The following is a 13915-nucleotide window of genomic DNA, read 5'->3' as shown; positions in this document are numbered from 1 at the left end:
CTTCACCGAGAGATGGAGCAAAAGCGAGCGTCGGTCCGGCCGGCCTCCCGCCTAAATCCGGGAGGGAATTGAACGCACACGACGGCACAAGCACGACATACGCACGAACGCACGTTCCACTTCGCGACCACTCAGGTCGGGGCGTCGGGCACGGCCGCGCGGCCCATGCTCCGCGACCGCGCAACCCCGGGCGCGCACGCTCAAACACCGCTCGTACCACTGTCTCCCGCCCGTGTCGCTGGCCGATTGCATTGCTGCACGCGCGCGCGCGAGGCGGCGGCATAGGGCCCCGCACCGCCGTGCGTGCATCACGCCGCACGCTGCCACCGCGTGACCGCGGACACGCATATTGGCAGGAGGCGGCCACTACGTAGAATATGATTTTTAGTGGCGGCTCCAGCTCCAGATGCTCTGTAGGGATGGTTTATCCAGCCGCCCCTACGCAAGGGTTTCTACAAATCATGTATTTGTAGTGACGGTTCTCAGACCGTCCCTACAAATCGATTTGTAGGAGCGGCTGGTGTTTACAAATCGATTTGTAGGAGCGGCTGGTGTTTACAAATCGATTTGCAGGGGCGGTTGGTACTGTAGCCGCCCCCTACAAATCGATTTATAGAGCCGATCTGGAAACACCAGCCACCCCTACAAATCGATTTGTAGGGGCGGCTATAGTAGCAACCGCCCCTACAAATCATTTTTCCGTAAAAAAAAATTAAATTTACAATTCAAATTCGACCAGAACATTAAACGACGTAAGAATTTAAACATTGGTACAAGAGGAGAGGGGTGAGGTCAACAGGCAGCAACTTGCATGCTTTCAGTTTACAGGCAGGAGGAAGAGGAATGGTAGGTAAGTTGAAGAATTCTAATGATATACTTGTCAACCAAAAAATCTCAGCTCAAAGTCTTCACAGTTGCGGGTTCCCAAACAATTATTGTACTCTACTGTCATCATTGTAGAAGTAATAGTCCTGGCACACAAAAGATGATCAGTTAGTGATTTGTACTTTATATAGGAGCATCAACAGTATGAAAAACTTCAAAATCTACCCTGAATGCATCAAAGCAATATCTAGAGAAGGATGCAGTGAATTGTGTTGAACTGCTGATTAACAAGATCAGATGAACTGTCCAGACTAATGTGTTACATCTGGGATAAGATTCATCATAGTTTTAGTAGAGGTGATTACAGACAACATCAACTATGACAAGACAACCTCAGGCATGAACAATGTATTAAACGGTTATAAGAACCAACAATGTGAAAAGCAATGCAACGATCCTGCTCACTTTCAGTAAAAATTAAGGTAAGCATGATAGTCAGCCATTGTTTCACATGTCATTTCTTACTTTACATCAGATATCAAATACTTATTAATCCTTATCAGCTTGAATTATGAGGTTCAGATTTCTTATCAGCACCCATGCTGACTAATGAACTGAACAATAGCGTAAGAGTTAAGGAATAAAAGCAAGGTGCTGCATTGGTCATACCTGTATGGTCCATCTCCGATAAATGCAATTCTTACTCCAGGCAACCTATCCATTACCTTGATAAAAAAAGCAAAATTAGTTCCAAGTAACCAATGATGTAAGGCATGAATGAAGTATAAGTATGTCATTTGGATCATTTAATTTAGTTGCATTACTCTCTGTTTTTAATAAAGATGCATCATGTTTGTCAACTAAGAATCAAAGATCAAATCAATCACGGAAGGAGCAAGTACGACAATAGCTTACATCTTCAAAAAATCCAAATTTTTCTCACGCCCAAAACGTCCGACATGAATTACCAGTGGTTTTTCAGGCTCACCGTCACTGAAAGAATACATCAAGCAACATAAGCTTAGACAATCTATCTCAACTTGCTGCATACAAAACATTCAGGAAGAAAGCAAACAGAATATTACCTCAGCCTGACTCGCATCTCATGATTGCGAAATCTAGGATGGAAGCTTGCAGAATCAACACCTTTGTTCCAAAGGCGTATTCTGTTAGCTGAACGAGGAGGGAAATCACATCTTTAGCATCATAACATGAATAAAAACATATGCACATCTGGTACATTGTGTAAAAAAATTTGACCAACCTGATATGACCTGGGCAGTTTCAAAATCTTTGCTGATAGCAGCAGATGGTACTAAAGTTAAATCAGCAGCTCTATGAAGGAATCCTGTGTTTTGGGAATAACAGGACCAAGAATCAGCATGTTTCACAGACATGCATGCAAGTTACTATTTACAAAAGCAGAGATAATGTTGCCTAAACTGCTACTGATATCCTACAGACAGAAGTTGACACAAGCATCCTGAAAAAGTCAAAGGAGATGTCAGTTGAGGAGGATCTGGGCGGCCGGCGGGGAAAACAAACAAAGCAGCGGATCCAGGCTCGCACTCCATGCTTGGATATATACGAAACAAGGCATATATACGAAACAAGGCATATCTAAGATTATTTTAAGATCAATGCAAACCAAACAAGGCATATATACGATTTCTTTAAATAAGCACAACTCCATGCTTGGATAATAATGAAAAACTCCCAAAATGATCTACATCAGCAGCTATTTTACTTATCTTTTTGCAACACAAATTAGAGATGGGGAGTTAAATGTGAGCTATCGTACCATTATAAGCTACATTTTATCTCATCAGTATGATCTACTAAACATATGTCACACCACGCCGCCACTGGACTATGAAAAGATGATCTCACATGGTGTCTTGGTGATGAGGACGATGGATACCACTAGATCAACTACCAAGAAAGGATTAGGATTGCCCAACCACCCAGAGTCTTCCCCTTAATTCCATAGGCTCAAACAAGAACTAGCACACGTGCAGATCAGATCACCGAAAACTGATAGCACGCAGAGCAAAACAGATCACTAGGAACTCACCTTACCGTGCGACCCCGGAGCCCGAATCAAGTCTGCCCCGCCGCCTCACACGCACATACGAGCCTCTGCTTCTCTGCACAAGGCACGCAGCCATGAATCAGAGCTGTTACGATCCAAAAATCTCATCAAAAAATAATCAAGAACGCATAGCAAGGTTAGGGTTAGGAGAAACGGTTGGAGAGGGAGAGGAGAGAGAGAAGGGGATGGGGATCTGCAATACTCACCGGCGAGGATGCGACAGAGGAGGGGGCGATGGGGAGGGCGCGTTTCCGTGCGACAGAGGAGGGGGCGATGTGTCCTCCGCCACCGTGCCTCCACTGGGGGGAGGGGACAGGGTCCCGCGAGCCGCCGGTGCAGGAGGAGGGGGACGGGCCCCCGCGCGACTGCCGGCGCTGGAGGAGGGCACCGAGCCCCGCGCGACCGCCGGGAGGCCGCGCCCCAGAACCCCCGCCACCCTAGGGTGCGCCGCCGAGTGCTGCCGCGCGGAGAATAGGGGGGTGCGACGTCGTGCGCCTCCGCTGGGTGCCGCCGCGCGAAGAAGAGGGAGGTCCCGGCCATCACCGCGTGGGGGAGAGGGAGGGGCGGCGTGGGGGAGAGACGGAGGGGCTCAGAGGAGAGGGAAAGCGAGGGAGACAGAGGGAGTCGAGTCGGAGAGAGAGAGAGAGAGGAGAGGTATTTTGGATTGGCAGCGAGGGCATTTCTAGGGCGTCCCTACAAATATTAACTTTGGGGTGACCGGTGGGTGAGTCGCCCCTACAAATTAGACTCATTTGTAGGGGCGGCTCGTATCACCAGCCGCCCCTGCTGTTCCATTTGTAGGGGCGGTTAGTGTCTCGGTTTCCGAACACGCCACTGTACACTACTGGAGGCCGCGGCTTTGCCGAGTATTTTTACACTCGGCAAAGAGCCCTTTGCACTCGGCAAAGGCTTTGCCGAGTGTAGCACTCGGCAAAGTCCGCTCGGTAAAATTTTTCTCGGCAAATGGTCTTTGCCGAGTGCTTTTTATCAGGGCACTCGACAAAATAAAAAACAATTTTGCCGAGTGCTTGAGGTGGCACTCGGCAAAATATTTTCGACCGTTGCGCGTCGGCCGTTAACGGTTATTTTGCCGAGGGCCTGACCTAGCACTCGGCAAAAAAAAAATTATTTTTTTAAAAAAATTACTTTGCCGAGTGCCCAAGTCCAGGCACTCGGCAAAGTTTTTTTTTAATTTTTTTAAAAAATTACTTTGCCGAGTGCCCCTGTCCAGGCACTCGGCAAAGTTTTTTTTTTATTTTTTTTAAATAATTTCTTTGCCGAGTGTCCCTGTTTAGACACTCGGCAAAGAATTTCTGGATTTTTTAAAAAAAATACTTTGCCGAGTGCCCCTGCCCAGGCACTCGGCAAAGTTTTTTTATTTTTTTTTAAAAAAATACTTTGCCGAGTGCCCCAACTCAGGCACTCGGCAAGGAATTTCTGGATTTTTTTGGAAAAACTTTGCCGAGTGCCTTGCCCATGGCACTCGGCAAAGACCCCGAGAATTGCAATTTTTTTTACATTCCATTGTAACAGACAATATATATATATATATATATATATATATATATATATATATATATATATATATATATATATATATATATATCATCACATCTATATCACCAACATGCATTATATATCACAAGCACACGCATATTTAATAAATCCATCGAAAATCCATCACAAATGCAGCAAAGTTCAACATCTCTACTGCGGCGACGGAAACTGCAGGTGTGGCCCCCTGGACAGCGGTGAAGGACCGGACTGCGGCGAAGGGTTGACGTGATCAGCCGCCGGTGACACGCTAGCGGGATTGTTTGAACCCGCCGACGGAGGCTGCACAAAAGAGAAGAGATTGCATGTGTTAGACTCAAAATTGAAACTTTCGGCAGCACCTCCCCTGCACGGGGAGGTTTCCAACCTGCAAGAAACAACGGCACGAAGGCCGACAATCCCAACGGCACGAAGGCCGAAAATCACAACGGCACGATGGCCGACAATCCCAACAACACGAACGCATTAAACTTTCATACTCACAGGAGTGAAGTGTCGACCCGGAGCTGGAGCTGGCAACTGCACTTGGACACCCGATGCTTGCCCGATGGTTTGCATGATCTGATACATGTCCGCCATCTGCTTCTTCGTGGACTCTAGCTCTACGGTCAGGTGCGCTTGCGTCTCCCTTGTCTCTGCCAGCTCGGCCTGCAGTGTTTCAATCACATGTTTCAGTATTGCAAATCTGATCAATGTGTGTAACGTTCAATGTACGACGAGTGAAACCAGAATTACCTGAAGTTCATCGACCCGCGACAGTGTTGGAGTAGGCCATGCACGTATGGGAAGGCTTCTGGCCGTGCTCCGTGCCCTCACGTCGGAGAGAGAGGGTGCAGAGCTCGAGGAGTCGGCGCCGTCTGCAATCCACAACCGCCCGTGCTTCCTGCCTTGCCCTAGCCTCACGATCACCTCTGTCTCAAGGGGCTCAGTGCTCAGATTGTGATCTGAGCCACGGAGCGCCCTAACCGCCTCCGTGTAGTCTCTGACCTTAGCGTGGACGCTCGGGTCAGAGTAAGCCTGGACAGGGGCATCCGGGTTGAAGACGACACCGGATTTCACCGGGCCCATGTGGGACACAGCCCATGCCCCAAACTCCGACACCGGCACGTCCGGGTGTGCCACCTCCTGTGAGAAAGACGGCAAGATGATTAGAAATCAGGCAACATTGAGCGTTAGAATAGATAAATGACATCTCGTACAAGTGCCCGCTTGAATGCGGGGAGGTTGCGGCTGCCTTGGTGGTGAGTTGGAGCGGTCCTCAGTGCCCGCTTCCACTTGCCTTGCTCGTGCTTTGCGATGTACGCCGGGTCAAGGTACCTGTCCACGATCCTCGACCATGCCGATCTATGCGACATGCACCACGAGGCCGGCACCTACACATCATCAAGTGTTTGACATATAAGAAGATCAATTCTGAACCTACTAAATCTTAAAACGAATTAATATTATTCACCTACCTGAAGGTACTGCTCCTTGGTCAGCGCCACATTTCTTGCGCCGGTTTTGTTGAGGGGCTCTTTCTTGATGGACCTGTAGTAGTCGACGTGGGCCTGGAGTCGCGCCTCGTGAATCATGTCGCCGACATACTTCTTATAGGCTCTGTGTGCCGTCTGATTCGCCAGGGTCTCTGTACCTTCTTCGGCCTTGAAGTACCTCTGCATACAAACACAATGTATCCGTTCATTATTTCAATAAAAGACTTAAGCAATAGAGGAGATGTATTGAGCTATGTTGTGAGACACTTACCCAAAAGTCCGCCAAAACCCGCTCCTGCTTGTTGTCCTGCTCGTCATCCAAGCCGAGCTTGTACCTGTCCCATGACCAGGCCGGCTCCCACCTCCCCTCTTTCAAGTCCACAAGGCCGGGGAAGTGTTTCCTGCACAGACATCCCAGGACGGTAGCGGGGGTGCATGGGGGGTCAAGAGCACCCGACAGAACTAGCCAGCCCCTGCATAAGTGATTACGAAAAATTATCAGTTTCTCTTTTGATTTTCAACGTATCATATGAAGTACTAGTGATAACATCTATAGTTACTTACCTTCTTCCCACAGGACGAACCAGTGGGCGTCGGTCAGGAAGCGGAATCGGAGGAAGGCTTGTGGGACCTCGCAGGTAGGGAGCCAAGAAAGCAGAACTGTCCTCCATCTGCTGAGTCCCCTCGTCCCCCGACGGAGTGTCTATGGTCGTGCCCGTGGCCGCCATGTGGTCCTCCGGGGTAGGAGACAGGTCCTCCGGCTGGTCGAGAGCCGGGGGAGGAGGCGGGTCCCTCCTGGGGCGACCCCAGCCCCTCCCTGAAAGTGCATCTAGCCCTTTAGTGGGTTTTGGATGATTGAATGACAACGTAATTAAAGGACTAACCCGTTTGCTAAGTGTGGACAGGTAATAGGTTATCTCACAGGCACTTAATGAAAGCCAAAATGATGTGTTGTTGTATAAACAATCTAGTTCAAGCACAAGACAACAATGCAAATGGAATTCATGTGAAGGCTTATTTATTGTGGGATTTCCATGTACTATGTGAAAGCAAGCTTGTGATTATTAGTTAATGAGACATGAGGGATTGCATATGGAATGGTCTCATATTTGAAGCTTGCTAAATTAAAATGAAAAAGATAACAATACATATGAATGGATGATTCAACACAAGATGTGACTTGATGGCTTGAGATGGTGAAGATAGCAAGGAAAGGCTTCGAGGTACTAAGCAAGGGTGAAGGGCAAGCGACGGCTTGGCGGCCGAAGAACCTAGCTAGGGTGAAGAAGAAAGTACTTGCATTTAGTTGAGGTACTAATCAAGCTTAGATGGTCATATTGATGTGAAGGATCAAATCTATAATGAAGTATTTGATGGAAGTGACTTGATACCTTTGGGATTATTCAAACTTGATGAATGGAATCAAGTCACATGCTCAAGATGGCTATGCTCAAGTGAAAAGATCAACATCAACATGTTAGCACCCCTACTTGATGAAGATTGGAAAGGACGGCATCAGTTCAAAAAGAACAACTCAAGTGGTACAAATTCATATTTCCGTTTATCTTGAGTTTAATAGGTATGCCGTACTATTAAGAGGGATGCATCATGTTGATAGATAATGTTTCATAAGTGCTCAAGTCAACCCATGTGAGTTTTGAGTATTTGAGCGACAAAAGTGCTGATTGATTTTCTTGCTGGTCTGGCAATACCGGACGTGTCCGGTATTCATACCGGACGTGTCCGGTATTTGTCCAGCAGCTGCAAACCTGCTGTTCTCGGGTTGGTTCGTCGGGAGTTCCGACGTAGGTCGGGAGTTCCGACGGTCGGGAGTCCCGGCATGGGTCGGGAGTTCCGACGTGGCGCACTTCGACCGACTTGGAGGGTTCACTGTCCTGGTCATACCGGACATGTCCGGTATGCATACCGGACGTGTCCGGTATGGATGACCAGAAGCCAACAGCTAGTTTTCAAAAGCCGTGAGGGTTGGGAGTTCCGACGTAAGTCGGGAGTTCCGACGGTCGGGAGTTCCGACATATGTCGGGAGTTCCGACACCTCACTAACTTTAACTCAGTTACATGTTTTTCAAAATTACTGAGGGTCGGGGGTTCCGACTTGGGTCAGGAGTTCCGATGGTCGGAAGTCCCGGCGTTCTTCGGGAGTTCCGACGCCTCACAACTTCACTGTAACTTAGGTACCGTTGGCGCAGTATGAGTCATACCGGACGTGTCCGGTATTGCAACGGCTATAAAACGGCTAGTTTTTCAAGGGGGCTATAAATACCCCCAAGCCTCCACCTTTGGAGGCTGCTGATTCTGCTGAGATAGACACACGTTTTTGAGCCTTGCCAACTCTCCTAAACCCTCTCTTAGTGAGTGTGTGATCCAAATTGCAAAATCAATTTGTGGGTTGAGAAAGAATTTGAAAAAGAGAGGAAGCCACCACTTGAGCACTTGTGCATATTGTCAATCTCGTGATTCGCATTTGTTACTCTTGGACTCTTCGGTCCTAGACGGCTAGGCGTCGCCGGAGAGCAACCGAGAGATTGTGGTTGCTTCGGAAAGCTTGTAACGGTCGATTCCGCCGCCTCGGAATCATTTAGTGGAAGGAGGAAAAGGAGTTGGAAAAGACTCCGGCTAGAGTGACCTTCGTGGTACCCTCTAGGGCTAACCTTCGCTGGGTCGCCCGCAGCCCCCTCAACGGAGAGTAGGACTCGAACGAGTCCGAACTTCGGTAAAACAAATATCGTGTCTTAATTCGCATTTCATTTGATATTTGTGTTGCTCTAGCTGTGCTGCAGGTTCTCTATGTATATTGTCATCTCCATTAGGTGCCTGCAGTTTGGTTTGAAGATAGAAATCGAAAGGAGCAAGTTCGGGGCTGATCTGCAGAAATCGTGTATACCGGACACGTCCGGTATTCATACCGGACACGTCCGGTATTTCCTGCCTGCACTGAAAATATTTATTCTCCGTTCTAACTTGGTGTTGCAGGGTTGTAGCTTCTAGATATATTCTTTATACCTTGTTTACTTTGTGGCTAACTTGTGAGGGGTGGTAGTACTCTTGATTTGGAGTTTCCATTTTGGAAACTCCCCTTTCTAATTATTTCCGCATTTAAAGGTGTTAATTTTCAGAAACGCCTATTCACCCCCCTCTAGGCGGCATCCTAGGTCCTTTCAATTGGTATCAGAGCAAGGTTCTCACCTAAAGCTTCACCGCCGTGAGAAAAGGATGTCGACGCCTGTCGAGTTGGAGCCGGTGCTTCTCCAAAATGATGGTTCAAACTTTCTACCTTGGTCAATTAATGTACTCAATGCTTTTAGAGATATTAGTCCTCTTGTTGAGCATATTGTGGATGCAAGCATACCTCTTCCTATAGTTGATTGGAGCAACTACAAAAATTTGTCAAAAGAGGAAGAGATATGCGTGCAACTCAATGCTCAAGCTATTAATGTCATTTTGAGTACATTAAGTGTAGAGGTTCAAGATGAGGCAATATTCAATGGACAACCACCTCCGGAGAGTGCTCATCTCATTTGGACTAGACTTTTTGATTTATATGGAAAATCCAAATGTGATGATGCACTTGAGATTGAGTCAATGGAAAGTGTGTCCATTGTGTCTTCATACAGCGAAGAAGCCTCACAAGACCTCAAGAGTGCCGAGCCGGAGCAAGAAGCCCAAGCAGCGTATGACCTGCTGTCTGCCTGCATGTACCGGACGTGTCCGGTATTGCCGAGGCAGCAGACCAGCAAGCAGCTGTTTGCAACGATGCTCAAGCCCGGTGGCAACCAAGTGATGAGTCAATCTCAGTATCTCATGATACTCATCACTTGTGTCTCATGGCCAAGAAAAGCAAGAAGAAGAATAACAAGAAAGATCAAGAAAAGGAGAAGGCTCAAGTGGATGATCAAGATAAGAGTGACATTGAAGTTGAAGACAACTACAACCTTGATCATCTCAACCATAAAGACAAGTTCATCATCATGAAGATAGTTGAAAAGAATGATGAGCTTGAAGAAGAGATTGAGAAGCAAGAGCAATCGCTTCAAAATCAAGAAAAGTTTCTCATCTCCAAATTACAAGAGCTAAAGGCAATAAATGAGAGGTATGAAAAATTGTCAATTGAGCATGCTTTAGCTACAAACTCCTCTTCTAGTGTTTCACAACTAGAGAAGGAAAACTTCGAGCTCAAAGCAAGGCTAGATGAACTATCAAGCAAGTATAATGAGCTACAAGCAAATTATGTTCATCTAAAGTGCTCTCATGAGGAAGTAGTAGAATCAAGCATCATGCTTGAGGTGGCTCATGAGGTTGTGATTACATCGGTAAAATTCTCTCAACCTCTAACACATTCGCTCACTAGTACACCATCTCAATTAAATATTTCTTGTACTAATGAATGTGCTCCTCAAGCAAGCCAATCTTCGATTGAGCTAAATCTTATAGAAAACATAGAGCTCAAAGAAGAAGTGCAAAGATTAAAGAAAGATGTGATTCGGTTGAAGGGTAAGGAGAAAGCACAACCTTCTCAAGATAACCGTGATAACATGGTGAAGAAGCTTGAGAAGGGTTCAAACCTTGCTTCCTCCAAAGCCCAACAAAAGAATCACATCTCAAGCAAGGCCAACACAACCAAGAGCAAGAAACATGGAAAAAGGATGTGCTATGGTTGTGGATTGTATGGACATGAGTGGGCTATGTGTCCACACAAGAGTTGGGCCGACAAGGTTGAAGCCGCAAATCAAAAGGCTTCCACCAAGAAATGCCAAATGTACAAAGAGGCAAGAAAGAAAGCCCAAGTTGCAACAAGAAGATGCTATGGATGCAATGAGATGGGCCACAAGGTTGATAGATGTCCATACAAGCAAAGCAAGCATAGAGCACACAAAGGCCGCATATGCTATGCTTGTAGAAGAAAGGGGCATCTAAGCTATGAATGCCCAAATGGTATGACTCCTAAGCCAAACATATTTGTTTATAATGATATGCTTAGGAAGACCACAAATGGAGTTAGCACTAGTAAGGTGATGTGTTCACCACAAACTAATGCTAAAGCCATTTGGGTGCCTAAGCACTTATTGACTAACTCAAAAGGACCCAACAAGAGTTGGGTACCAAAGTGTGCTTAGGTTAATGATGTAGGTACTTGGTGGTGAGATGAAAGCTTCGGGGTGGTTGAGCAAGCAAATTGACAATATTCACTCAATCTATCAACCAATTCTCATCATAATCTCTTATATGGTTGACCCGAAGATAATTCAATGAACATATCATAGATTTCATCCTCAACATTGGTAACAAGTACCTAAACCTTGTAGGATAGCCACTTTGTTTGTTTCGTGTTCTATAGTTCACAAATAGGTACATTTGTGAAATAATGAAAGTGGCTAATTAATTTCACTTGAGATTTATCATGTTTACCATATGATGCTTTTGATCGTTCTCTAGTAGAGTAATTTATCTGTTGAGATGCTAGTATACAATAAATAATAAAGCTAAACAAAAATTACATGCAGTGAATTAATTGGTTCTGTCCTGAACCTATCGGACGTGTCTGGTATTACTTCCGAACGTGTCCGGTATGACCAGGGACAGAAAGTCAGTGTTTCTGTTCTGTGTATTCCGGACGTGTCCGGTATACTACCGGACATGTCCGGTATTGCATGGACCAGAACACTAATTGTGTTGCAACTGAGTATTCGATCCATACATTTTTCATATATCCCTAACATACTCAGAAGCTTGTGTTTTATCAAATCTAAGTGGATTGTGAGCATATCTTAAGCTCACTTTTAAATATGGCAATCTTATTTGGTTCATGGTCAAAATGAAAATTGGCTCTCAATTTCTTATCAGAATAAAAGTGCTCGTTGAAAGTCATTCAAAATACTTGAAGCACTTATTTAGGGGGAGCTAAATTTCTATTTTGCACCATTGTGGACTAACAAATTTATCTAGCACTCTTTGTAGTCCTTTGGATGAAGAATTGAATTTGTATCAAGCATGATTACTTGGCAATCAAGGTCAACATAAAGATTATCATGCCATGTGTCTTCTTAGTGGTATTCTTGTGGGCTCAAGGCAAAGGTATGTTTTTACATACATGTATTGTAAGTGCATCTAAGGCCCTTTACATGTTAGAATGTGCATTTGTGTGACATAGGAGAGATGTTTTTCAAAACCCACAACTAGCATGTGTAGGTGGTGTGAATTTGAAAAACTATTTGAATCTTGGTCTTTGTGACCTAGCCTTGCCATGTGATGATTATAGCTCTCCTTGATTGTTTGATTGGCTAATCACACATGACATGGCTTTCTTAAGTCCACAATCTACTTTGTCTCACTTTATCTCTCTCAAGCAAGCAAATTATTGATTATGCCATTTATTTGGAAAAGAGAAAATAAATTGATGGCATTCGATAAGAAAAGTGATAGTACTCGGTTTGGATCAAGATCATACACCTTTTTGGACTGAGCAACAACAGAGAAAGGGTTTGGAAGAATGAGAACACTTTTTGGAATTATTTGGGCCAGCCCGCGTATACCGGACGTGTCCGGTATGCTACCGGACGTGTCCGGTATGAGCGGGACTATAAAAACAGAGCGTACCCCTTCGGCCCAAACAGACTTGCCTCCTCCAAACCAACCAGCCAGCGCCCTTCTTCTCCCCTAAGGCGACCAAGGATTTCACCAAGGAAAAGAGAGAGAGGGAGATTGCATTGGAGAAGGCTTGGATCAAGGATTGAAGGCCCGTGGATTTGGATTTCACATCGCTCTCTCTTCTCTCCTCTCAAGGACAGCTGCCATGAGTGGACGACAGGAGCCTAGGTCCAAGCACAGGCATGATCCAGCACTTGAGAAGTACAAGAAGGCGAGACAGGATATGCATCCTGGATTTCAGCCGACCAGCAGGAGGTCCACCAGGGCTGCCACTAGTGCAGCAGCTTAGTATGCAGAGGGGTCCGGGAGCTCTTCTTCTGACACAGATACTGATGAGTTCAGAGTGGAGTCTAGAGATGAAAGAAAGAGGAAGAGCACTGATAGAGGATCAGATGGTGACAGCTCAGATGAGGAGCAGGAGATTGAGGAGGAGGAGTCAGTTCCTCCAGTTCAGTACCAGCCTGGTCAGGGGATGCATTATGGTCTTCTTGAGACACGTCTGCCCAATGTGCCCTCCTATGTTCCCAGAGTTGATTACAGAGGAAAGGGTATGACCAGGAGAGCTAGAGATGAGCGAAGGGTTGATCCGAGGGGCTTACCTAAGGTTCAGTACGATCACCGCTTCCAGACAGCCTTTCACCTGGACTTCTACTCCAGTGTGATTCTCACCAGGAACCCTGTGATTGCCAGGTCTCAGTGGATTGACTGGTAGTACGTTACAGAGTTGCAGAAGGCCTCAGTTGATCATGCCATTGCCATTTGCCAGCGCACTGGGGTCTATGAGATCATGGAGTTCCAGCATGACTGGAACACAGAGGTAGTAGCTCAGTTCTATGCTACTCTATTTGTTGAGGAGGATGAGCGGCGTATGCACTGGATGCTTGAGGGCCAGTGGTACAGTGTTGACTATGATGTATTTGCCGCCTAGCTTGGCTTCTCTGAGGATGATCTCCAGAGGGACAGGATCCACACCGAGCAGGTGTTACCTCCTGAGCAGCTCGCATATATGTATCCTCCTGGTGGTCAGAGAGGAGCTGTGGGGAAGGTTCTAGGTCTTCACCCTACCTACAGGTACCTGGACAGGATGTTCAGGAAGACTATTGACTGCAAGGGTGGAGACAAGGGCACCATTGCTGATTACTCCAGGAACCTACTCCACAGGATGGCACCTGATGCTCGGCCCTTCAGCGTGTTTGACTTTATTTGGTCCGAGATCAGGAGTGTTGGAGAGAGGCCCCTCAAGGGCTGTGGTTTTGCTCCTTATATCATGCATATGATTGAGCAGGCGACAGGGCACACATTT

The 13915-nt window shown here is 46.3% G+C and overlaps 1 protein-coding gene across 4 annotated transcripts; it reads right to left on the bottom strand.

Moving 5' to 3' along the window:
* Positions 1 to 725: 725 nt before the first annotated feature.
* Positions 726 to 3531, bottom strand: LOC136532326 (uncharacterized). Of its 4 annotated transcripts, none has more exons than XR_010778210.1 (7): positions 3124 to 3531; positions 2900 to 3002; positions 2090 to 2173; positions 1911 to 1998; positions 1741 to 1818; positions 1495 to 1550; positions 726 to 971 (listed from the first exon to the last, which is right to left on the bottom strand). XR_010778210.1 is itself a non-coding variant. In XM_066524933.1 (6 exons), exons 1-6 carry the CDS (start codon positions 3455 to 3457, stop codon positions 881 to 883), a joined length of 732 nt encoding a protein of 243 aa, XP_066381030.1. In that variant the 5' UTR covers positions 3458 to 3531; the 3' UTR covers positions 726 to 880. The 4 variants fall into 4 exon arrangements, 1 of the variants encoding a protein (XP_066381030.1); XR_010778211.1 differs by having other exon boundaries at positions 2905 to 3002; XR_010778212.1 differs by having other exon boundaries at positions 2900 to 2972.
* Positions 3532 to 13915: the final 10384 nt, after the last annotated feature.

This window comes from Miscanthus floridulus, unplaced genomic scaffold (assembly GCF_019320115.1).
Source record: "Miscanthus floridulus cultivar M001 unplaced genomic scaffold, ASM1932011v1 fs_580_2, whole genome shotgun sequence".
Classification (NCBI taxonomy): Eukaryota; Viridiplantae; Streptophyta; class Magnoliopsida; order Poales; family Poaceae; genus Miscanthus; species Miscanthus floridulus.
Note: the sequence above shows the minus strand (reverse complement) of the source record. Positions and strands in the feature narration are given on the sequence as shown.